Genomic DNA, 25,785 nt, shown 5'->3' on the forward strand with positions numbered 1-25,785 from the left:
CCCCGTCACCTCCCAGTCTAGCAGATAATAGCTGCACAATGTGTGCACAAGAACAGATATACAATCATCAGTAGTTTGTTTTGAAAAAAAGCTTAGTTGCACAAGTGAAAGTAGGACAAAGTGAGGGAACAGGAGACTAATTATGACCTCTCTAAAAACATACACATCAAGCACCAATCATGTTTGCACTAAGATGTACAGACAACAGGGCAAAAGTGAGCTCATATACACATGTAACATCACAGCTCTGAAGTCGGCGTGAACGTGCAAACACAGGCTCATAGGAGTGTAAATGTGGAGCCAATAGTCGGCAGTATGGATGTGCTGCTGTGCTCCGGAGTGATCTGTGGCATCGACCAAGCTGTAAGCATCTCTGACATTCCTCTCGCCAGCCAGCTGATCCCCCTCTGTTGATTCAGCTGACGCCCCCCCGCCGCCCCATGTGAGCAAGGTGCTGGCATGCAATTGGCTTTTTGCCGGCGCTGGGGTTTGACCTTGGAGCCACAGCATCTTGAGGCTCCAACATGGCCGGTGGGAGAGCTCAGCTTTTTAGGGTCTCACTAAAAATGTTCGTAGAACTGCTCATGACTTCAAGTGTTGGGAAAGTTACTTGAAAAATGTACCACTAATTTAATCATGACTAATTATTAATTATTAATAACTAATTATTCAACATCAAACATACTTAAGAAAGGTCCAAGACACTCTTTTATCAAAAAGTTTATGTCTGTGTGGAATAGTCTGAGTAAAGTTTTTCTTGCTTCTTGACAGAAGAGTGCCTTAGACATTGCATCTTTTTTTAACTTATGTATTCCCTACCTGTTCACCACCCAGTAAATTAAAGGGTTTCTCATTGATGACTGAAATCTGTGACTGTCAGGGGGTAGCCATAGTAGTAAATAATGTGTAACTGCCCAACACCAGTCATAACATGTAACGACACGTGGGCATCCATGTTTTTGTGGTGACTTGCATTTTATGATCCTGTAAAGCTATTTTCAGAGCAATTCCTCCAACTGTCAATTCAAGCATATCATATTGCAAAAGAAACACATTTACTTAAGGTGTAATAATGACTGCTCGACACTGCCTGACAATTCACGACTCTTCCTGCGAGTATTGCGATGGTGCTAAAACAATCAACAGGTGAATCCTATAGGCATCTTCAGAAAAGCCACCACAACACCTTGATGGGGGTATAAAGTATGTTTTTTAGCCTTGGTACGATTTTGACTTGGTGTGTTTATTAATGTTCATTTTAATTGTGAACATTTGCATAATCCTAATTCAAACATATTAACAGCACATTTTGTACATTTATATGAAGGTAAATAGTCTTACAGAAAGTTTTTTCTTTTTTGTGCTGAATCAAATGTGAGAATGGTTTGCAAAAATGTGATTTCTTGTTAAAAAGTGTGAATGCCTACATGCAGGCAGGTGAGTGGGCGAAACTATGTGAGTTAGAACACATTTGTGTGTTTTTATATGTGTTTGTGTGCGTGTGTTGGTGTGTGTGTTTGAGTGTGAGGCATTGCAGATGCTGAAGCTTTGTGCTTTTAAAAAGCAGCTGTTCCATCCACCACTATATATTTGTCACATGCTCAGAAAGTGTTGCCCCCGAAAGTAACGGTGCCCCGCCCCTACCTGAGATTTCCCTGGAGGTTTCTCCACCCCCAGGTGGGTAACCCTGACCCCCACCCCTCTTCACTTGCCCCAGAATGTTTCGTTCTTTTGCACATCACACTCACATCACGTGTTCGTTTGGTGTGTGTCATCACGATTTTTTTTCTACTTAATTCACTCTTGAGAGGCCTGAAACTGCACTTTTCTTGTGTAGGTATGGTTGTTCAACACATCGTTTGTTCACACAGAAAGTTAAGGTTAGCTGTAAGATCACCACCACACTTATTGTGAACATTATCCACATGCCTGGACTTTTCTACCTGCATTTATGGTGCTGTCACTAACTCTTGCTGTGGCTGTATTTGTGTAACTGAATGGCATATTGAGTCATCATACAGGAGGTACAGAGGGATTGGGGAAAGCCGGGTTTTACTGACTCTGTTGGCTCTAGTCAAAGGCCAGCTGTCTAAATTTAATAGTACGATCAGATCAGATCGTTTACATACTGTGTGAATCAGTAAATCCCTGCCTCCTCGATCACTTTACAGTATAAATATGCAGTGACCAGATAGATGCTCCTTGGTGCACCTGACCAAAACATGAGACCACAGTTTTACTTCAACGATATATTTAGAACATAGTTTATGCATTTTGTTCATTTTAAATGATTCATGAGCAGGACAGCGGGCAACTGTCAGTGCGTCAGGCTGTCAGTACACCACTTCAGCCCAGACAGAAAGATCTCAACAAATATTAAATGTAATTCTACCCATAATCATAAATATTATACCTGCTAAACATCAGCATATTAGCAGAGCAAGTTAGCATGCTGGCATTATCATTAAGTTCAAGGAACCACTGTGTCCAAGAGTCACAGAGCCACTAGCGTGGTTGTAGACTCTTGAAGTCCACATGAAACGGAAAGCAGAGTGCTAGCTATGTCAGCTAGCTGCACGGCTAACTTAGCTAACACCTACTTTTGGCGGTTAAATTAGCTACTTTAGCAATAAATAAAGCTATCTTTACATTAGCTTTAGATCATGCCCTGTCCAATATGGCAGCAGAGTAGCAGCAACAAGCCAAAGCTGTCAGTGCAGCGTCTAAGATGTCTATGGTCCACTCTAAATATGTCAGTGATTGAAAGAAGACGGTTCTAGCTTACATAGGCACACGTCATATTTTCTTTTACACAAAGAAAACATGATGATTAAAACATGATTTTGATATAAAAACACAGAAATGGAGTTTTTGTTTGAAATCACCTTCCTTACTCAAACATCACCAATTAGCATTGTAGTTATCTGGTCATTAGCAATTTATACCACCTCATTTGACCAAGCATTGTCTTGCAAGGCTGCCGCCAGTTGTGCTCAATGCTTGCTGCTCCAGCCTAGCGCTTTGTCTGCTGTACAGAAGCGGTAGCAGAGGGGAAAGAGCCAGTAGAGACTGATGGGAAGGAACCAGAGCCCACAGAGCCTGAGCCGTCACAGGCTGTGGTGGCTCAGGAGCCGAGCCCCACCGAGAACGGTTCAAACCAACCAGAGCCTAGTGGGGTTGGGGTAAAAGAGCAAGCAGAGTCCAATAAAGCTACTGTAAAGGAAGAGAGCCCTTGCTCTCCTCCCCCGCCGCCTGGTAAGTATACCTCTTAAACATGAATCAATCCCATTTCTCTCTCAAAATGCATGTGTACCCCTCTAGCTCTTAAACTGCCACTGAAACAAGCCCTGAAAATCATACTAGCCATGTCAGCTCAGCAGCTTAGCAGCATGGCAAAGCTGCTTTTTATCTTAACGTTATATGATTTACTCTCAGTTGAAAGCTAATAGATTACCTTTACTTCCCTACTAAGAATGCTATGGACTCCTACTGACTGGAGCCATGCATTGATTTAAAACCAGTAAAAACAGTGCTCTAATTCTTACATGGCTTTAATTGCATGCAGAGTTTGAAAAAAAAAAGAAAATTATACTTGCACCTGAGGACTTTATGGTGCAGTAATACTTGGTGCTGTGTCGGAGTTTAGAAATGCAAACTAATCTAGACTAATAAATAAAGACTAATAGATAAAGTATTGATTCAATCCTGAAATGGCAAACTGAAAGTGATGCAATTTGTATGTAAGGTGAGTCATCAAACTCTTTATTTTAAATCCAGAAACATTAATGTGTAGGCAACAGAAATAAACCAAGACACACTATATATAGTAATGCAAGGCGGCCAGCTGGTTTCTTTATAGGTGAAAAGCAGAGGTTTTTTTTGAAGTTACACAACTTTCGTTTGGCTTGGCCAGGTGCATTTCTCGCAAATATGAGCTGCAGCTGCTGCTTAAAGGTTTTTTGGTTTTTTTTGGGTTTTTTTGTGGCGCTAGAGAGCTTGTTGCTTTTGTTTCGGCATCTTCAGAAGCTTGCAGCACAAAACTTTTATAATACCACACTGCTCTGTATCTCAGACAAACAATAGTCAGAGTCTTACGGGACACAAATCATGTCACCGGTTGAGATTTTGGTCTCACTCTTCCTGTCCAAGAGCTGCATGTTATCCTCCATCCATTGAAGTCTTGTCCCGCATGTGATCGACGGCCTTGTTGGCCTGCCAGTCTTGTGTCTTGTTGGCGTGCCAGTGATGGACTTTGGAGTTTTTTGGATAGGTGGGTCTATTTGTCAATGACGCCTTTATTGCAGATGATGATGATGCTGCCGCCACTACCCAATCCCCAACACCCCAAGCAGGTTGGTACCTAACAACCCTTACTACTTCCTAATTTATTCTTCTTCACCTCACCCTTTGAGGACGGAGCTCTCACCTTAAGTCAGGCTCAAATCACCTCATGAGTGCTTTGAAAGTTTTGAGAAGGGCTCTAAAACTTACGGGTATGTTTGTATGGCAAGTTGTTAGCTTGTCAATTATATTGTGGCATTATGCAGAGATCTGAGAAAAGCAAAGGAAGATGTTTAATTCATACAACAAGTTTGTTTTGTGGTATAAAATGTGCATCTCAGCTTCACAAGTTCAGTGTTTTAGTCTTTGGTAACAAAAAGGCTTTGGCACAAATCTACTCCACAGTTGAAACGGTATATTTTTTCTTATGTTTTTGATGTCAAATCTTTAATTATTCTGATGTATGTCTGTGCACTGACATACATGTAGTAAATGTGTGATTTTTTACATGCAAAATTCCTGCAAGCACATCAACCTTTATTTACTCATCTCAAATAAAGGTATGGATGTGAAAATTATATCTCACATGTATGTATTACACATACAAAACAAATACATGGTTGCTTAATCTGTAACCTGCACATTATTATTCAATACATTGTTTACAACCTGTCTACTGTCTATCTACTAAAAGGGAATGCTGCTGAATTTCAACTTTTGAATATGTCAATTTTATGCAGCTATTAACTATGGGAAAGGTTGTCAAAAGTGTCAATACTTTTTCAATACCAAATGTTTAATTAAGTTTTACAGCAAATCATAAATTTAGCTCTGATTTGTAGCTGTTGGGCAAGAACAAATCATGCTAACAAATAGCTAATTATGCGTTTCAAACTTTTCTGGGCGTTGGCATTCCCTTTTATATTGATACACTTTCTTTCTCTCTTTCTTTAGCTTCCGTAAAATACTCAGATATTTTGTGAAATCCGCTTACTTGCTGTCTCAACCAGTCAATAGCACTTTAATCTTTGTGCATTAAAAAGTAGCTAGCAGCTAAAACTAGCTCAGTGATGTGCGTATTTAGCCTAGCTTAAAGACTGCAGCAGAAGCAGGGGAAAAGCTAATGTTAGCATTCGTCTAAATGAAAGGAAAATAAGCCTTTTTAGTCTTTTTTCACATTTTACCTTGTTAGCTACCAAGCTAGTCCCCAATACACTGACGTTGGCTAAGTTTTGTTTAGATTTGGTCGAGTGAAACTTCATTATGAGGACATCTGCTAATCTACTTGACGGTCCAAAAAATATCTTCAGTGTGAGGTAACTGTTAGTTAAACCATAATCTATAATTTTCTATTCCTACATGCTAGATCCACAAATTAATTTGTAAATACGTAAGTTTAGAGTTTGAAAAGAGACACCTTTAATGGAGCTATGTAAACTTTCCCTTTCCATTAAGCTAAGCTAGGCTAAATGCCACCACTTTGCTGTACCTGTAACTATGTTCTTCTCATCTAAATCTTGGTAAGGCAGCAAACAAGTTAATTTACCAAAATGTCAGAGTATTGTAAATTTTTATTATATTTTAATTCCACTTATAGTCATATGGAGCCTAATCATTTGGGACACTCTTTGAGACAATCCTGGATGCCTCCCATTGAAAAAGTGAAATAAAGCTGCTGTAGGCTACGGTTGGGAAGTTAATCAGACATACATTTGCCAAAACAACAAGTAAGTCATTATCTTTGATGATTTTTGTTTTGTAAAACAAAACCTTCTGATAGCAAACAAAAAAAGCCAAGCAAAAAATATTTTGCTAAAGCAAAAAATATTTTGCTTGGCTTGTCCAAATATATTTATTCTGGCTTTACAAAATAAAAGTCTTCAAGGATGAAGGGTATGTGGTTGGTTTGGCAAACATACATGGCGTTAACTTCCAAACAAAAAGACGAGCACACAGCTGCTTCCCCTACGCTTTTCAGTGGGAAAACATCCAGTCAAACAACACTGGTGTAGATGCAATATTCAGCAATCTCTCTTAAGTAGTTAAGTTTATCCTGATTAATTTAAATGATTGTGTTTTTTTCGCAGAAGATGCCAATTCACTCAAGAAACTCTCAGTTGAGCTGCCTAGTAAGATCCCTCTGTTAAATCCTACCACCATTTTAGCACCAAACCAGTAGCCTACTCTAAATCAGAATGACCCACTGTCTGAATGTAGGAAACATGCTGGAGACATGTTTGTTTAGATATTTCAGTGTGTTTAGAAGTTATCTTTTCAATAGAAGAACGTGAAGATGTTCACAATTTCCTTGCTAACACATTACCATACATCTATTAACACAAATTATAATAAGTTATAATGCCAATCAGACTTTCATGATCACGTTTTTTTTTGTTTCCTGTGCACATAAATTGGCATTTATGTGAATACAGTTGGAATTCTGATCATAACAATCATATCTATTTTTTTGTTTCGCACATTCACACTCAGATCACACTAATCCGACTTTGATTCAGAATTCCTATAGTCAGTGCTTGCTAATCTGTAATTGCTTGTTGGCTTTATTTTTATTTTTATTTTTATGCGAGTGTGCTTGCTTCAGTGGACTTTACAGTACTATTTCTTACAATATGCTGTAAATTTCTCTCTGTTTTTGTTTAGATGATAGCGTGCCAGCCATGGGGAGAAAAGACTCAGGTAATAAAGTGGTAGTAAAAAAAAGACTCTTATGGTACTTTTGTTCATTTTCCTCCATCATATGGCGCCCTTGCCAGCTGTTTGGCAAAAACCAGGTCCATTTGTCCGAAGACTATGATGTGCAACATGACAAAGATTGTTTTCCTTACGTATCATAGTCCCAACTCTTCCTTCCTCTTCCTCTCTTTTGGAAAATCTTTTTCATTTGCATTAGGATAAAGGACGAAAACTTAGCGGGCAGTATTTGATACAGTTTGTTAATGGTGAACTTGCATAAAAATGTGAAGACAGGCCCAGACTACATTAATAAATTCAACTAGACCTGGATACGAACTTTATGGCAACAGTGTGATTCATCCACATTCAGACCTCCCATTGGGAAGAAGACTGGAGCATCAGCAAAACGAAGAATCTACGGATAATCATAACCTTTTATATTCTGCAGAAAAAGTCCCATAAAATTGGTATTTAATGGAAATTACACAACCTTTCTGTGTTTCATATTGTCTGTTTCATGCTTTCCATGTTGCAAAGAGCTTAAATAATGCTGCTGTGTGAGGTGTGATGGCTGAGTGTGAGAAAAAGTGTCTGTCTGTCTCTCTGTCTCTGTCACTCTCCTCTGGTAAGACTAAAACTTTCAGATCGAAAGTGAAAGGTGGGTGTATGAATTCCTCAACTGGACTGCTATATTTTTCCTTGCACAATGAAAATGGAGAGCACTGTGTCATGAATGTGTTTCTCCTAACTGACCAGTGTGGTCTCTGGGAGAGGGCCAGGCCCCAGAGGAGCTGGAAAAGCCCATCGACACCCCGCCACTGTCCACCCTGCTGATAGAGAAGCCCCAAAGTGCCACTGTTAGTGTGGGTAAGTGTCAATCCAGTTTCCAGTTAAACCATTTTAGGAAATAGGCTTATTGACTTTCTTGCTGAGAGATAAAAAAGAAGATTGATACGACTCTGTCTGTACAGTAAATATAGCTATGGCCAGCAGCCAGTTAGCTTAGCATAAAAACTGCTAATAGGTAGTCTGGCTCTGTTTGTGTAATGCTCACTAATCAACGCACCATATCTCATAATAATTTTATTTATAATAAGTTAGCCTATTAAGGGCAAAAACCCAGCTGATTAAGCACCATGGACAGAGCCAGAAGTCACCGAACTAACAAAGGCTAACTGGGCTTTTTTCCCAGAATAACAGGTTGCCAGAAAACAGGCTTTTGGACCAATGGGACATTATTTGGGACTACTGGGATTTAAATTACTATACTGCGCCCATAAATTTATGTTTTACTTAGTTTGATTTATTAATTGGGCATTTTTGGACTGATGAACACCTTTTCTCTGTATTTGCTATGTCTAAAGGTGGAGATATCACCTTTGTTGCCAAGGTGGAGGCCAAAGATCTCCTCCGTAAACCCACTGTCAAGTGGTTTAAAGGAAAATGGATGGATCTGGCCAGCAAGACGGGAAAGCACCTGCAGCTCAAAGAGACCTTTGACCGACTCACCAAGGTACTGTGCAGCAAGGCACCCACCTGTCACAGCAGTGACACTAATGAAGCTGTTATACCAATTCTTATATATCACCCCCTGGCAGATCCACACATTTGAAATGCACATCATCAAAGCCAAAGAGAACTATGCTGGAAACTACAGGTGCGAAGTCAACTACAAGGACAAGTTTGACAGCTGTTCCTTTGACTTGGAAGTTAAAGGTTTGTTAAAGCCTCAAAATTTAACCATTATATTAATTCTGTTATGTTCACAAAGAAAATACAGACTAGAATATGTGCTGTTATTGTCTTACAGAGGCTGGACAGGGCACACAGAATATTGATATTCGATCAGCTTTCAAAAGAAGGTAATGAAAGAAGTGTGATGCAACTACAAGACATGTTGATATTGTAAAGGAGTCAACAGCTAAGAATCCACTATGCTACAGTTCAGTATTTCCTTTTTTTCCACTTAAACTGAACAAAACAATATATTTATCTCAGAAAATAAGATCGCTGACAAATTATTCGTACTAATGAATGCTCCTGAAAAGTCAAGAAAAGAGGTGCGATGAACATTTCACCATCGAGTAATGGAATTAAGTGTGACAGGATGGTTGTAATAATGTCATTAACCTTTCTCAAAGGTAATTACAAATCAACCAGCCGACTCAACGTGTAATTAAAGGCCAACTCTTGCATTTTGAATCTCCCTCCAAACAATGTGTCTGGAAAGCAATGCAAAGCATCCCGGTTTCACAACGTTGCTGCTCAGGAATGTTGCCTCAACATTGCAGAGACGGTTCGGCAATATTGTCTGGGACGGCTTCTGAAGTGTCTTACACAAAACACCTCGTTTTAAACTTTCATCTGGAAAAGAAAAAAAAGGGGTTTTGCGTAAGCACCAATCGTTTGTTAGCTCGGAGCTAATGGGTCGATTGGCGTCAGAGCCTTTGCTTTGTGTTGCTCTTTTAGCATTGTTTTCTAGTGCCTGTTTCTGTTTCAGCTCTGATTAAATCTTTATTAATCTCTCCTTGTTAACAACAGCAGTGAAGGACAAGAAGATGCAGGGGAGCTTGACTTTAGTGGTCTCCTTAAACATAGGTGAGAATCACATCCCGACCCTGAGTGGATTTTGTCCTTTTCAGTATTTTTTTAAACCCTTTTTTTGGATGTGCTTCTTTTATCTTTCTTTTTATAAATTTGATTTGTATTATGCTACTGTATGAGTGGCACGTACATATCTACAGATGATACATTATGCTATACCAGGGGTTTTCTAACACTGTGGGCCCCCCTTAGACAAAATTGAGACAACTGTGCCTCCTGAAGCCCCCCAGGAAGACCACCAGGTTTTGAGGCCAATTTGATATAGTGGCCAAACTGTGTAATGACAATGTGAAGTGATGCACTGTGGCCCAAAAAAAGAATTCATCCCATAAGCTTATGTTATGAAAGAAACAGCCGTCACCCCCACAAAATGACCATTCGGACCAGTATCATTAGGAGAGCTGCACGATTAAATCATTTTATTTTAAAGTTAGCCACTTGGCCATAGGAAGTCTCTACTCTGCTTGCTCTATGGGCTGCATCTCTCATAGGAATGTACAGAGGCTCGTCTCCAACAGTGTATCTAGCTCTCTTACTACATCTACTACTACAACTATCAACAGATTACTATGATACTGAAGAAAATTTAAAGACCAGCTGATTCTCAGTCAAGTTCTGTTATAAGAAATGTCTTTTTTCGTATGCCTTATGTACATTAATTTGTACATTGCAGCAATCAGGCTCTAAAGCCCAGTTCATATGTACAGATAGATATATATACCCTGTGCTGTAGACTGATGTGCAACTCTCCAGAAATGTGGCTACACATTTCAGCAATGCAGACCACAACAACTGCGACTGGTCCACTTGGTAGCATCCCATTTCCTTCTACAAATTTCTGGCTGCCCCTTCATTTGAACGGCAAATCGAGGAGAGTTTAATTGAGCAAGTCTCTACATTTGTATGACTCTTCTTTGCCACATTGAAGTATACAAAAAACTCGATACACACTGCCAACTAGTGTTTTGGTGGTACCCATGATACACCAGCGCAGAAGTATAAATGCTTGGCCACTTGCATAAGCTACAGCGTAGGCTCTGCGGGGGTTTGCTTGAGAGTTTTAAATACCCAAATTCCCTTTCACCTCACACAGTATCTTTGCCTCATGTTTCTTTCTCCCTCCACGCCCTCCCACCCAGTCAACTCCCTCATGCCCCCCTGGGAGGCTTGCCCCACAGTTTGAAAACCTCTGTGCTATACCAAAGCTCAAAATAAACACCATGATGCATATTTCAGATGATACAGTGCAACGTTTCAGTGTGAGTACAAATAGTCCTACAGGCAGTGACACTGTTCACCAGCTAAATTACACATTTGTTGTGGGCTTGTCTCTTCTTCTCCCCTACATATTCAGAAATCAAAGGTTAGTAGAGAAAAACCCATAGGTTTTAAAACGATTAGACCTTACTGCGGGTGAGTACTATAATCCTGTAGAATCCCCAGCATGACGTGTAGCTCTAGGAATTGGACAAGCAAGAGTGTTGGCCTACTGTAGTACGGTAACACTTCATTTGAAGGCAGCATTCCTAACCGCTCTGTCAGCACTCATTAATGATGGAAATGGGCCTTGCATCATAAACACTCAGGTGACGGCTCTTCATCAAGCCATGAAGCCAGACGCCACCTTTATGAGGCAGAGCGGCAGCATTTTGAATCATTAATGAGGTGCTGATGGGCCATGGAGAAATGATGCTGTAAAATAGTGTTATCGCTACATTGTCATTTTATTTCAACTTAGAAATATAAGGCAAATACCACCATGTTTATTTCAGCTTTCTTCATAATTGCCTGAAAATAAACGGATGAGAAATACAAACGTATAATGGAATAATGTTTTACGCTATTCACCTCCAACCTTTCGGACATTTGGGAAAATGTCTACGAATGGCTGACTGAATGTTCTTTGTATAAACTAATGGATACACTCATGTCCAGGGCGAGGTGTTTATTAACTCGGATCTCACAAAGCTAACATCTCTTAGACACACTTTCATCATCTAACAGTCTCGGAGCATCTCTGAAGTGATCACTCAAACCAACAACAAAACAAAGGGATGGGCCAGTTCGTAAGAGCAATGTGAAAAATCCTCATTGAAAATCTTTGTTGTAGGTTTCCCCCAAATCCCTGCATGCTGCATCTCAACATACATAAACATTTAGCATTACAATGTGCTGAAAGAGACATTTTTCTCACAAGATAGGAACAAAACTGTCCTTTGTTGATCTGTGTCTGCCCTTGTCTGTCATTTTAATCCTACAGAAGTGATTGTTTCTCTCTCCCATACTTATTCTTCTTAAGTCTAGTAACTGTGGAAACTACATGAACCCAACCTGGATTTTCTCCTTTATTCAACTCCCCTTTAATATTGCCCTTTCATCCTTCAATGCATGCTAGAAACCTTAAAAATCTCTTTTACAAGTGTTATTGTTGATTCAATGGTAACAATAAGTGACTTTTCTAACAGATTCGTCTTTTAAAAAAATCACATTTTGTTTTGTTCCTGTGCTTAGAGAGGTTATAAATACTGGCATTGCATCTAACCAAGTCATTGACCACAGAACAATAGCTAGACAGTTTAAAGCAGTGGTTCCCAACCTGGGGTTGAAAACCCACACAAAAAGTTGCAAGATGGTTTACGCTGTCAAATGGTCACAGTTTGGTTATATTTAGACAACAAAACCACTTGGTTAGGTTTCAGAAAATATCATGGTTTGGATAAAAATAAGTACTTAAATAAAGAATAAGTTATGTTATATTTTATTATAACATATCCCATCTTACCCCTTTTTTTTTAATCAAAAATGATCTATTCAGACTACTTTAGGCTTACTGCCACAGAACTGTGCACAACTTTACACACTAATTAAGTCTTCCTAATTTGTGTACCATGCTTCTTTTTTGAACATATCGGAACACGATTAATCCACGTCTAAGCGAATTCGAGAACACCTCTGTGTTTTGTGTTAATAGTGCTTCTACTCTGTTACACTTAACATTTGAGTCCAGCTGATGTCAGCACACATATAGACAGCTCATCATGCCCATCCCTTTGTGTGACATGTCCTGAGGAACGCTCTCCAGGGAAATATGCAAACTAAGATGGCACAGCAGAAACTTTAATCAAGTAAAATAATCAGTTAAAACTCAAGGGTTGTCTCCTAACCCTATCAAAGCCTCTAAAGTCTCCCATTCCAGAGGTTAGTTCCTCAGGACACGTTGCAAACACCAGCCTAAGACTCTACGCTCACAATGTTCCCTCATATCCGGCACCACTAGGGAGCCAAAACAGCAGGATGACACCCCGGAGGTAGATGTGTGGGAAATCCTGAAGAACGCCCGGCCAGATGAGTACGAAAAGATTGCCTTTATGTACGGCATCACAGATCTGAGAGGTCTGCTGCGCAGGATGAAGAAGATACCAAAAGAGGAGAAGAAAAGCGAAGGTAAATACAAACTTTGGATGTGCTGATGAAGTCCCAGTTTGCCGCTTGTCCAGTGGCCTTATGCTTCAAGGGAATCTTGATCTTGTTTCAGTCTTAAAAGGAATATAATTAATTATCTCTTTTATCTTTTCAAAGCATTTGCAAAGAAACTAGAACCAGCATACCAGGTGGACAAAGGTGGAAAGATCCGCTTGGTGGTCGACCTGGCCGACCCCACAGTTGAGCTGAAGTGGTACAAGAACGGACAGGAAATCAGACCCTCTCCAAAGTACGTCACGACATTTTATATTCAGTTTATCATCTGTGTCTTCTCCCCCGCAACACTGCACAAATGAAACACATTTTTTTAAAAATGTGTTTCATTTGTGGCGTCGCCCCTTCTTTGCCAGTTTTCTGGTATTATGTGTTTTTGTTCTGTCGCCACCGAAAAGCACAATGGTTCACGTGTTTTACATCATTCATTTAGTCTTACTTAAGCCTAAAAACATGACCTACACTTTAACAAACACCCCAATAGAAATATATTAAAGCCAAATAGTGGCTTAGTAAAACAGTAGTGTAACCTGCAGCCAGTCCAGCCCACCCTACTGTGAACCATTGCCAGTAAACAAATAACGTTCTCTCGACTCTAATGTGGCTCTAATCAGTCATTATGAATTCACAAGGCTATATAACAAGCCCCAGAGCTACATTTGGGTGTAAAAGCGGTGTATGATGTCAATTGTTGCCTTCAATTGCCATTAACTGTATATGTCCTCCTCTGTGCAGGAAAAAGGTGGTACCTCCTTCACAGGTCTTTAATTAAGTCTGGCTTTGGAACAAAGATAAAAGTACTTTAACAAGTGATTACTACGAAAACCGTAACAGCACCAGTACCTATTATTCTGTAGGAATCATAATTTAGTTTTTTACTATATGGATATGAGTAATGGTTCTACGTGTTTTGCAATACTTTGATGTAACAGTACTAGACAGAGTGGATGACAACAGAGGAAGTGTTGAAGGATAGCATATCTATAGAGGAGTATTAGGCCAAGGCACAAAGGGAAAAAATGACAGGAGGAAGAATTTCTTTATTTTGTATTTTGAAAATAAAGTCAAAACACAGGTTTGAGGTCTGATTTACTTTCTTAGTTTTACTTTATCCTTGACATTTTGGCTTCATTTTTAAAACAAAGATAAAAAGTAAAATCTTTCTCATTGCATTTTTCCCTTATTTCTGACTCTATTGCTGACGCATATTGCTCTTTGCTGACAAAGCCAGTCAGAGGGCATCACATGAATAGCATTGTCTAACCTGTGTCTATCCTGCAGTATTAAATTAAAATTTAAAAAAAGACTCTTCATAGCCTTGCATACATTAGCTGAAGTTGTGTTCAAAGCCAGACAAAGTTAAAGCCATCTGGGAGGTTATTGCTGTTTTCTGGTTTTGGCCTCCTGTGGCGTTTCCTCCAGGGCTCCCTGGCCTGAAGACTCCGCTATAAAACACTCTGTCTCTCTTATTTGACACTGTTGTCGTCCACATATACCCCTCCAGGCATGATGTCTCTCTGTCTTTGTCTATCTGTCTGTCTGTCTGTCTATCTGTGTGTCATATCATGGTTCTCCTTCCTGTCTGCCATAATTACTTCCTGTACCCACCCTATGCTCCGGCCCCATTCTGGCTCCACTGCCGACCTTAAGTCAAAGGAAGTAAGTTCATCCGTCCAGTCGTTTCTCCCCTCTTCATGTCACAGTTTTGGTGTGATCACGCCCTCTGTCCTCTGTCTAGCCCGATCCTTGGGTTTGTGAAGTGCATGTGATGCATGTTGAGTAAAAATAATGATGTTGCAGAAAACACTGCTACACAATTTGATTTGAAGAATTATTTTTGGTTTCTGTAGCCCACAGTTTGTGATAACTCTGTGCATATTGGCTGGTAAATTGACTTGTAGGTGACCAGTGATGCGACTAATGGACTTCTTGTTTAGGTATATTTTTGAGCATAAGGGCACGCAAAGGATTATGGTCATCAACAACTGCAACGTTAACGATGATGCCGCCTATTCTGTGGCTGCAGGAGACGAGAAGTGCTCCACAGAGCTGTTTGTTAAAGGTATCTCAGTTAACTGTTCACCTATATTTGCTGCATATGACCAGACATGCTGCAGATCTGTTAGTGCGCCTTGTTTCATCATCCTCTCCTGTCTTACAGAGCTACCAGTAAAGATTGTGAAAGGTATCGAGCCTGTGAAGACCACAGTGAATGAGAGGATTGAACTGGAGTGTGAGGTGTCAGAGGAAGGTGCTCAAGTCAAATGGTAAGACGTTTAAAGAGTCAGTGTGGTGCAAAATGACATACTTTAAATAACTTCTCTTTCAGCCTGGACAATGCATTTTCCATCGCATGACACCAAGTTATATGTCACAGGTTAATTTATTACGCAACTGACTGCTGCAAGGCTGAATAAAGGAAGCCACTGGCTGAGAACAAAAGAAACGCTGATGGACATGTTAAACATGTTTAACATCTTCAGTAAAGTGAAAGAGAAAGTGAAGTTGTGTCACTATTTTATGACTGAGAGCATTGAGATTGTGGGTTATTACCACTCATGAAATTTCACAAGTGTTTAGTTGAGATCAAAATTAAGGTGTTCAAAGATCAAATAAAACAAATAAACCTTAAATAAATCAATCATATAAGGAATAATAAATGAATAAAGAATCAGTATTTACGTGGACTTAAATGGACATTCTTCCTTCTTCAGGATGAAGAACGGTGTCGAGGTTCCAACGGGAGTGCGCTCCAGATACCGAGTGAAGTCTGAAGGAACAAAACACTACTTGGTGATTGATGATGCCTCCAGAGAGGACACTGGGACGTACTCCATCATGGCTACTGGTGGCACGTCTGAGGCTCACGTACAAGTTGACTGTATGTAACATCCCGGCATTAGAATATCTGTTCATTTGCATGCTTTTCAATGGAATCAGTATTACTAATTAGGTCTGTTCTGTTCTCTTACTGTTAATTAGTGAAACCATTGAAGGTGTACCAGGACCTGCAGGACATGACGGTCATGTTGGGTCAACCCATCAAGCTGCACTGTGAGATTTACCCCGGCAATGTCCCAGGTCGTTGGTACAGGAATGGACAGCTAATCCAGCCCAACGACCGCATCGGCATCATACACAGAAATAAGTATGTAATCTCTGTTAAACTCAATCAAAACCAATCACAAACCAATGTTAACTAACATAATTTTGGTCTTCCAGGGTCCACCGTCTTGAAATTGAGGCCTGCTCCCTTCATGATGCAGGAGATTACACTTTTGTACCTGAAGGATATTCACAAAGCCTCTCTGCCAAAATTCACATCATTGGTACACAACTGATGCTTCACTGGTTTGATTTTTATGTCTTACAATCATGCTCAAGACACTTAAAAGTAATATTTTTTATGATTTAATTGTCTGCAGACCCACCAAGGGTGCACTTGGACAGCCTGAACTTCCCAGACAACACGGTGACAATCGTGGCAGGAAACAAACTTCGCTTGGAGATCCCCATCAGTGGAGAACCAGCACCCAGGGTGGTGTGGATGAAGGGAGAAAGGGTCAGCTGCAGCCTTTTTAGTCTCTTAAAGGATAATCTTATTTTTTTCACTCTCAACAAATCCCAGGAAAAGACCAAAACCAGTATATTTCTTGACTTCCCTATCCAGTTTCTGGTCCTTCAGGAAATCTTTGAAAACTAGGGTTCTTGGTGGAACACCCTCAGTGGGTTCTTGTAAGCACCCTTAGAAGTCCCCCAGACAGGTTCCTGGGTGGAACCATTGCATCATAGAAGGGTCCATCTTTAGAACCTTGCATAGGGGGTTCTGGCTAAAACCACTGCAGTTCTCAGTATAAGTCTTCATGCTGGGTTCTAGGTAGAACCCTCTGAAATGGTTCCAAGTGATACCTTTTAAAAGGTTCTACCAGGAATTAAAAGGGTTCTTCTATTATTGTATAGCACAGAAGAATAAGAATTAGCAGACCTTGGCTACATAGACTAAAGTTATACACAGGATAAATTCATTGTTGGTTTTGGTCTTTTATTGGAGTTTGTTGACAACAAGAAACGTAGAACATCCCCAGCCTTATCATCTAAATATCATCTATTAGTCTTTGCAGGTAACTTTTCTGTCTTGCTTGTTCTAGGTGATTCTCGAGTCTGGTCATCGTGTCCGAGCTGAAACATATGGAGACCACACCAGTCTGACAATTGAAGTCACAGAGCGGGAAGACAGTGGCAACTACAAGATAGTCCTGCAGAATGAGGCCGGTGAAGCCACTGCTAGCGTCAAAATCAAGGTTGTAGGTAAGCGAGCACACAAAACACGTAGATCAAAGGACCGTGTGACCGGAACTGCAGGTTTGGTTCTTGAATTGTCAGCATGGCTGTATTGTGTTGTCTGCAGACATCCCTGACCCTCCAGACGCTCCCTTGGTCCCAGTGGTGGGTGGTGATTGGTGCTCCATGACATGGGAACCACCAAAATATGATGGAGGTTCACCAATATTAGGTAAACAATGCATCTTACTTATTACCTCAACTTAAAAGAAGTTCAGAAGTAGGGGTTGTATGAGGAACTTATTCATAGTCAGTGTATTACTGGTAGAGAAAGGTCGACATGCCCCCAGTTTGGAGAAGCAGCAGGAGTATTGGTGTATAAAGCTAAGCAAGGTGCTGCTGTAGACAGGGTCCACCACTTTATCTTGCTGTCACAGCCTTTTCTAACAGGAAACCAGTATTATATAAGCCAAATATTGTTCTCTCTCTCTCACTCAACCAGAATCCCTTGACAAAAATTAATTTTACCTCACAGGAACACAGACGTTTCTGGTCTACTGCTGCCTCCATCTGTTAGTTTGTTTATGTTATTGTGTGACTTTGGTTAATCTGAACTAACTTTTTAAAACAAAGAAGTCACACAGTAACAAACAAACAAACTGATAGGTCCACTTTAAATAATCTGAACTATCCCTTTAAATGTATTTTTTGACTGTTTTCTCAAGGCTACTTTGTTGAGAGAAAGAAGAAACAAAGCTCCAGATGGATGAGACTGAACTTTGACCTGATCAAAGAAACATCATTTGAACCCAAGAAGATGATTGAGGGAGTGCCGTATGAAGTGCGGATCTTTGCAGTCAATGCCATTGGCGTGTCTAAGCCCAGCGAACCGTCCAAAGCCTTCACTCCCCTCGGTGAGTAGCCTCGGTGTCTCCATGAGTATCCACTTAGCAGTCTTGAACTCTGGCCTTTGAGCTGCCTCTGCCAGGAAAGTATTACACAAGGCTTCAGTTTATCTAACCAACCGTTTCATAATAATGGAGGAAATTTCAAAGAGTGGCCTGTTGATAGTGCATGTGTGATCTGCCCTTGGTACCCCGGCAACGCAGCTGTTCCTCCCGATACCCCACCATCCCAAGCATTCTGACTGTGACCTCCACTGGACACGCAGGAGCTTTAGAGGATATTAAATATGTCTTTATAATGGCTGCCAAATCATCTGCGGATTAGAGATTTAGGAGATCAGGTCTGTCAGAGGGTTCAATAGGAGTTAAATATGATTCAGAATACAAGAATAGATGGCAAGAGTGGGGACTAATGAGATCTGACAGGGAGATTGATAGCATACCAGCCAGAGAGAGACTCTCATGTGTTCTTGACTTGTCAAAATGGATGTTTTCCGATCCCGTTCATACCCATTGTTAGAAAACCAAATGAGGAATGGTGGCTCTGACTCCTCTGATCTCTAAAACCTTTATCTCCACTCAGCTGTGACCAGTGAGCCCACCATGCTGGTTGTGGATGATGTCACCGACACCACTGTGACTGTAAAGTGGCGTCCTCCCGAGACCATTGGAGCTGCTGGTCTGGATGGATACTTGGTGGAGTACTGCATAGAAGGAAGTGAGGAAATCTCACATCTTGTAAATAAAGCAAACCTACAGACTGTGTGATTGTAACGAAAGTTGATAAATGTGAGAGAAATCTTTGGTTGTCAGAAAAACAGAATTTGGAGCAGAGGTAGACAGAAACTTGAGAAAATTTAAGTAGAAGAATAGGCTGTAAACAAATTGTTTTTCCACTGGACTGTTTTTTGACAGCTGATGATTGGGTGATATCCAACAAGGAGTTGACAGAGAAGACTAAGTACACCATCACTGGACTGACTCCAGGGTGTAAAATCTTGGTCAGAGTCAAAGCCATCAATGCTGCTGGAGCCAGCTCTCCACGGACCCTTCAGCACTCCATCCTGGTCAAAGAGGTCATCGGTGAGCTCTGAAAACTATGTTCTACAAATAAAATTAAACATGGACTTTTCTGCTGTAACTTAAAAAGTTAATTTCTCCTCTTCAGAACCACCCAAGATCCGCGTCCCCCGACACTTGAAGCAGACGTACACTCGCAGAGTTGGAGAAGCGGTCAACCTTGTCGTGCCATTCATGGTAAAGCAATCTCCTCAACTGATCCATCTTTGCAGCGTCTCTGAGCAGATTAATAAACCCTGTGTGATGTCTGCAGGGCAAACCCAGGCCGAAGGTCACCTGGCTGAAAGAGGGAAAACCCATAGAGCAGTCGCATGTCAGCATCCGCAACACGGACTGCGACAGCATCATCTTCATCCGTAAAGCAGAACGCAGCCACTCTGGAAAGTATGAGATGACTGTGCAGGTTGAAAACCACATGGACACCGCCATTATTGACATACAAATCGTAGGTGAGTGAATGGACCATGCTCTTACAGAGTATCTGGATTTAGTTTCCTCAAAAAAAGGCCTTTGGAGGTATCAAAAATTCTTAAAGCTACTGGAAACTAAAGTCCTTCTAATTAAGTAATTAAGTACATAATAGTAAGCATCTATAAAGTATTAATTAGAGGTTAGTTTTTATCCAAATTCAAAATGTTGTCATTTAAAGCTACTTCAAGGATTTTTTAACTGGGTATGAAACAGTCTCAATTTGTTACTGATGCCTGTGAGAATACTGAGTATTTCTGTACAGTTCCAGGTCGGATTATCTGTGAAATCAGATGAAATGATCCTGTGTTTACATTTTTCCAAGCAGAGTTACAGTGAGTCGTACATTAGTGAGTTAAAAGGGAACAGGAAGAGATTTTTATTTTGACGCTACAAAAAGTTCCTTGTAGTAGCTCTAAGATTTTGCTCACTTTCCTGATATTGGATTATTGTGAAAATTCTGCAATCAATTCCACAAACCAATCATACGATTTCTTAGGATTTTTTTCTCTCTTTCAGAACATATTGAGGACAAACCTACTGAGCTTGTTTTTGTTGCAATTTGTGTGAGGTTGCTCAACACTTTTGGGTAAAATGCCTGGATTAACAATGTTTTGTCTGATTGTCAGACCTACCTGGGCCTCCTCATTCTGTGACGATTGAAGATGTCTGGGGTGGAAATGTAGCTCTGGTCTGGACTCCTCCGAAAGACAGCGGCAACGCTCCAATCACAGGCTACACCATTCAGAAAGCAGACAAAAAGACAATGGTAGAAGACCTTTTTTTTTGCAAGATAAATCGAAATTGCAAATGATGTGTATTCAATATTTACATTAACGTATTTCGATCTGCTTTGTAGGAGTGGTACACATGCATTGAGCACTATCATCGCACCTGCATCACCATCACAGAGCTGGTGGTTGGGAACGAGTACTTTTTCAGGATCTATGCGGAGAACATGTGTGGCCTAAGTGAAGCTGCCACCCAAACCAAAAAGAGCGCCCTCATCGTCAAAGAAGGTAACAATTATTGTCCTATTAGTGAATGAATCTTCTTGGAAAGCAGTGACCTCGCCCATCAAAATGGTTGCTAATCATTTCCGATGGGGGAAATGCTTCCAAAGTCAAAACTCTGCTGAAAATGTCCTTCAAATTGTTTAAGTATTTCTTCCACAGCTGTTATTTGAAAGGTTCTGTCAGTGATGTTTTCCACCCTTAAGTGAGGCTGAACAGCCTCACTTGTAAATCTAACAAGGGGTCGGGCTATGACTGACAGGCCTTTGAACAGTGGTGTTGTAGACTAAGCCGATGATAAACCAAAAAACATTGTCTTTCCCTCATCACATAGGGAATTTCCCACATGATACCGCTCAGCACCAGTATCATGCACAACCCCATTCCTTTACCCTTGACCCCACAGGCTTGCAGGTGAAAACACACAATTTCAGCGACCACGACTTCAAGGAGGCGCCGAAGTTCACGCAGCCACTGATCAACACTTTTGCCATCGCCGGCTACAACGCTACTCTTAACTGTAGCGTCCGTGCCAACCCAAGGGTAGGTGGGAGAACCGCAGGTAAAAGTGGTGTTTGTATAGATTACACGTAATATTCAGGTAAATATACAAGTAAATATTAAACATTAAAACTGAAATTTTGTTTGTTTGTTTGATTAACATGATTCTGCTTATGTTTCTGTTATCCGAATGCAGCCCAAAGTGATCTGGATGAAGAATAAGATCACCATCGTCGACGACCCGCGCTACCGCATGTTTAGCAACCAGGGAGTATGTACTCTGGAGATCAGGAAGCCCAGCCCCTATGATGGTGGTCTGTACACCTGTAAGGCCATCAACGACCTGGGAGAGGCCCAAGTGGACTGTAAGCTGGAGGTCAAAGGTCAGTGTGGACCAGGAGGCGAGCTCTGAGTGCCTCCCTGGGTACTCGTCTGAATCTGAACCTGGTTTCCCCAAAGCTTCTTAATTTTTTTGTAGTGCTTCTTACCAGTGTCTCTGGGGATTTTGAATTATCTCCTCCTTTGTGTGGGTATTTGCTTCTTTATCCAAAAAAAAGACAAACAAGTAGTGAGTAATAATCACTCCATAACGAGTGTAAAGAAGCAAAGGTGACTTTGGGGGACCAGCTCAGGGTACAGTGTTTGAATTGTGTGTTGCAGTCTACCAAAGGGATGACCACATAAGCAGTGGACATGTAAGTATCTGGATTGAGTTACACCAGCTGTTCATAAATTCTTTATAAAGGTCTTGTGCAAAGTTCCTCTGAAGCTCTGAGTGACTATATTTTTTTTTTTTATCATTTACTAAATCAGGTTGCACAATTAAAACTTAAGGAATGTCTTAGCTAGTAGAGAAAATAGTAATATGTAAATTGGCTGCAGTGCTGTCCAATCAGAAAACAGAAAGTCACTATAGCATCACGAACTATTACATAACTGCCTTTATTTAACTTTATTTATAGATGTATAAATGAATAAACATGTCAGAGTTAGTATCATTTTGTTTAGAGCTGGACTGAGAGTGGAACTGAAAATCTATACTTAAATAAAAATTACTCAAGTAAAAGTAAAATTAGCATTTGTGAAACCTACCCAAGTAGAAGTTAAACGGTTTCTGATTAGTAAATTACTCAATGAGCAAGTTTCTTTCCATTCTAATATTTAAAGGGTGTATTTATAAAAGTAAAGTTAAGATTTAGATGGCGTTACATTAGATTAAAGGCCCAACAGACTACTAGCTAAGTCAGCAGCATTAAAGATTAACACGTGAAAAATAAAGAGCTTCAAAGAGTTAGCTAGTTAACTAGTATGTGCAACTTACTTAAATATGCTTGTGGCGGTAAGAGGAGTTTTTAAAAGCAGAGAACTCAGTAAGAACTCATGTAGGCTAACTGTCAATTGATTGGAGACGGTGCTTATTTTTGTTCCAGGCGGCTAGCAGCTTGTTGTGGTGCTGGTTGCACGCCTGTGGTGCCAGTGATGTGTCTCCATCTGTGTTAAAACTTAGCAAAGTCTGAAATTATGAACAGCTGGTGCAACCGGTTCCTGGACACCATTTTTCGAAATACACACAAATAATGTCATAATAATAATCTGTTTCATATCATCTGTGTGCGGTGCACATCATATCTGGTGACACTTTTCCATCACCACCACATGTTTAGATTTATCCCTCCCCCCCCCCCCCCCCCCCCCGTTCTCACACAACTCGTTCCAGTCCAGTCCATCCAGTCATTCTTGTTCATCATCACAACACGCCACCTCAACACACCAGTCACACCTCAGTAAGCGTAACACGTAGAGCTGTGATGTTTTTGTGTTGTTCTCCACAGATTCTCCAGTGTCTTCTTTATGCCACACAGTTAACTCCTCATATAAGAGTTCAGTAATAACTCAACAGTATTCCCTGGTGCACACATATAACTCCATGTAAACATTTTGTTAACCCCTCTTCTCTTCTTTCTCCCCCAGTCCAAACTCAAGAATTGTGAATGTATGTTCTCATATAAGGTAAGCTTTCATATGGTTTTGGCATATGAAGCTTATTTCATTCATTATGCATCTTCCAGCCAGCTTGTAACCTCGCTTTTCTCAGTCGGTGGGACTGTAGCAGCTGCTTCCCTTCCTTATGAAAGCAGGATCCAGAGAAAGAACAAGTGAAATCTGGCATTAATGAAAAAAGGTTTGCATGACAACTTTTGCCCAAGTTCTGCTTAGCTGGCTGACTTTAACAAAAAACCTTACTGAAAAATTTGAATTGATTGTCATGGTTGTTGGTATGAAATGATGTGAATTCAAAGACTACCTCTCATGTATTTTGTGCCACAAACAAGGTGAGTAGAACATTTTACAAACTTACTAACCTCTGCTGGCAAATCCTGAGTAGCATCTGTGGAGTTTTATGCTATGTTGGCATGATGTCTACATAGCCTTTCTCTGGCGTTAAATAAATCATACAGGATCTTAAAAAAAAAAAAAAAAAAAAGCTTACTAACACTAGGTATTTTCCATGTTTTGTTTGGAACTGAGTAATGACATGTGTATGCACAATAAGAGACAGCACAGCTCCTGTTGGAGACCTATCCCTTATCTCACAGTGGTGGAAAATAAGTACATTTACTTTAGTGCTCTAATAACAGGAATATTTCAGTATTTTGAGAGGGGCGCTCAGGATTAGATGAGAGGGTTAGACTGTCCCTCAATATTACAGCATTAGTCCAACAATTTTGCAACATACTAACGCCATGTTCAACATGTTAACCTACGAAATAAACACTAAAATACGCATCAATCCATCCTTGAGCTTGAGCCATTAATCTTAAAAAGCATTGATTCAGTCATTTAACATGCAATGAAGTGTAAAACAAAAGGTGCCCAACCTCATGAAAAAAGAAAATCTAGCGGTTGTTGCACCATCCCCCGCACTTGTCGGTTGTGCAGCATTTCAAAATTGCTGTTATTGCAACAGCCCTAGGATATAGTGCTTGTTGTATAGACTGTCTTGCATAACTTTTGGAACTTTGAGTGCATTTCACTGATATTGCTGCTTTACTTTTGAATTTTTAATGCATTACTATTGCTTGTAACAGCGGACATGTGCACTATTACACATTAAGTTAAATAAAGGATCTGAGTACTTCTTCCACCACTGTTAGCATACTGTGGATGAGTGTGTGCTGCATTGTATTTCAGCAGAATCATCAATGCTTGTAGCTCTGCAACCCTGAGCAGATGCAGATTTACAAACTGAGTGTTTATTGCATACATGAGCTATTTTGACCACCTTTTTTCCTCTCCTCTCACTCCTTATCCAGTGTTGTGAACTCCTAGACTCTTTGCTTTCTATTTGCTTCATTAGCCTCTTGCTCTTTAGATTTCATCCTCCCTCCCTCTCCTTCCTGTTTTTTTTTCACTCCACACATCGTCTGTCCCTCCCAACAATGTTATAAGAGAGTTTTTCCCTCTCGTCCCTCAGGAGGCTTCACCTTCTACGAACTCATGCAACGCGGAGTGCCCCTACACCTGATTGACAAGTACATGAATGAATCGAAGATTGTCGAGCAAGAGAAGTAAAAATCGGGCCGAGTGCAATGAGACACTTTAGCTTTGCAGACATCTGCCGCCACTAGTGATCCTCTTCTCCCACCTGTACTGAGGTCAGCGGCCTGAGGTCGGAGGGAGGGACGATGGAGGGATGGCGAGACAGTTGGAGGGGATGTACTGGTCTGTGGTGTGGCATGCTGTGTGCAAGTTTGGAGCTAGTTACCATAGAGAGAGAAAAAAAAACAGCCATTTCATGTCTTTGTCACCCTTTTGTGTTTGGAAGACCGTGTCAGCTCAGATGCATGTCAGCAGTGTTTTGGTTCTAGCTTTAATAAGGACATGTAGTGTGTAAAAAACATATACAATATATAGCACAGTGACACACATCTACAGTATTTACATGCTGAGTGTCTGTTGAAGGTGATAATTTATTTCTGGGGTCTGAAAGAAGGGAAAAGGGAATGTATAAACAAAGGTTTGGTGTTTGTATGATGTGTCAGTACTTCTATATGGCAAGAAAAATGAAAATAGACCTGAGTGATGTTGGATAAATGAATGTGTAGACCCTTTGACATGAATATTTGTTCATTTCACTTTGTCTGTGTCTAATAAGAGAAAAAATGTAGAGGTTTACAGACAGTCCATATTCTGCATGACACATTATGCTTTTTGGATTCATATTGGACTGGAGGCTTGATGCTCAGTCATGTGCGCATGCATTTATCTTTGTAATTATGACCCATGGATTACAATAAAAAAGTAATTTAAAAACGATCAACAGTGTTTTGTTTTTAGTCGGCTTTTTTTTTTGGATCTCTTGTAATATTATGTGTAAGTGTTTAAAAAAACTATTAATATATCTCTCTTTATGATTTATAAAATTAGGTTCTACACCCCTGCTATGACCTAAGCATGAGAATATGCTTTTAAATTGGCGG

General features: G+C 40.4%; 1 protein-coding gene across 16 annotated transcripts in view; it reads left to right on the plus strand.

Annotated features, from left to right (window-relative positions):
• The window catches only part of mybpc1 (myosin binding protein C1), a 32,542-nt gene extending 6,924 nt beyond the window's left edge, over positions 1-25,618 (plus strand). The window contains exons 3-34 of one of the 16 annotated variants that reach the window (XM_084711417.1): positions 1,606-1,677; positions 3,037-3,255; positions 4,305-4,352; positions 6,369-6,410; positions 6,943-6,978; positions 7,732-7,842; positions 8,340-8,488; positions 8,574-8,691; positions 8,786-8,837; positions 9,517-9,573; positions 12,857-13,023; positions 13,159-13,291; positions 14,707-14,715; positions 14,994-15,118; positions 15,218-15,323; positions 15,771-15,937; positions 16,039-16,204; positions 16,279-16,385; positions 16,482-16,618; positions 17,205-17,364; positions 17,465-17,569; positions 18,063-18,251; positions 18,826-18,960; positions 19,158-19,325; positions 19,411-19,499; positions 19,576-19,771; positions 20,420-20,559; positions 20,650-20,809; positions 21,210-21,346; positions 21,501-21,687; positions 23,276-23,314; positions 24,780-25,618. In XM_084711417.1, the coding sequence (XP_084567543.1) occupies positions 1,606-1,677; positions 3,037-3,255; positions 4,305-4,352; positions 6,369-6,410; positions 6,943-6,978; positions 7,732-7,842; positions 8,340-8,488; positions 8,574-8,691; positions 8,786-8,837; positions 9,517-9,573; positions 12,857-13,023; positions 13,159-13,291; positions 14,707-14,715; positions 14,994-15,118; positions 15,218-15,323; positions 15,771-15,937; positions 16,039-16,204; positions 16,279-16,385; positions 16,482-16,618; positions 17,205-17,364; positions 17,465-17,569; positions 18,063-18,251; positions 18,826-18,960; positions 19,158-19,325; positions 19,411-19,499; positions 19,576-19,771; positions 20,420-20,559; positions 20,650-20,809; positions 21,210-21,346; positions 21,501-21,687; positions 23,276-23,295 (3,707 nt within the window). In that variant the 3' untranslated portion in view covers positions 23,296-23,314; positions 24,780-25,618. The remainder of the gene's footprint in view (positions 1-1,605; positions 1,678-3,036; positions 3,256-4,304; positions 4,353-6,368; positions 6,411-6,942; positions 6,979-7,731; positions 7,843-8,339; positions 8,489-8,573; positions 8,692-8,785; positions 8,838-9,516; positions 9,574-12,856; positions 13,024-13,158; positions 13,292-14,706; positions 14,716-14,993; positions 15,119-15,217; positions 15,324-15,770; positions 15,938-16,038; positions 16,205-16,278; positions 16,386-16,481; positions 16,619-17,204; positions 17,365-17,464; positions 17,570-18,062; positions 18,252-18,825; positions 18,961-19,157; positions 19,326-19,410; positions 19,500-19,575; positions 19,772-20,419; positions 20,560-20,649; positions 20,810-21,209; positions 21,347-21,500; positions 21,688-23,275; positions 23,315-24,779) is intronic. The other 15 variants (XM_084711410.1, XM_084711412.1, XM_084711411.1 and 12 more) reach the window with 15 other exon arrangements.
• The last annotated feature ends 167 nt before the right edge of the window (positions 25,619-25,785 follow it).

Source organism: Lutjanus erythropterus, chromosome 22 (assembly GCF_056507025.1).
Source record: "Lutjanus erythropterus isolate fLutEry1 chromosome 22, fLutEry1.hap2, whole genome shotgun sequence".
In the NCBI taxonomy this organism is placed as follows: Eukaryota; Metazoa; Chordata; class Actinopteri; order Lutjaniformes; family Lutjanidae; genus Lutjanus; species Lutjanus erythropterus.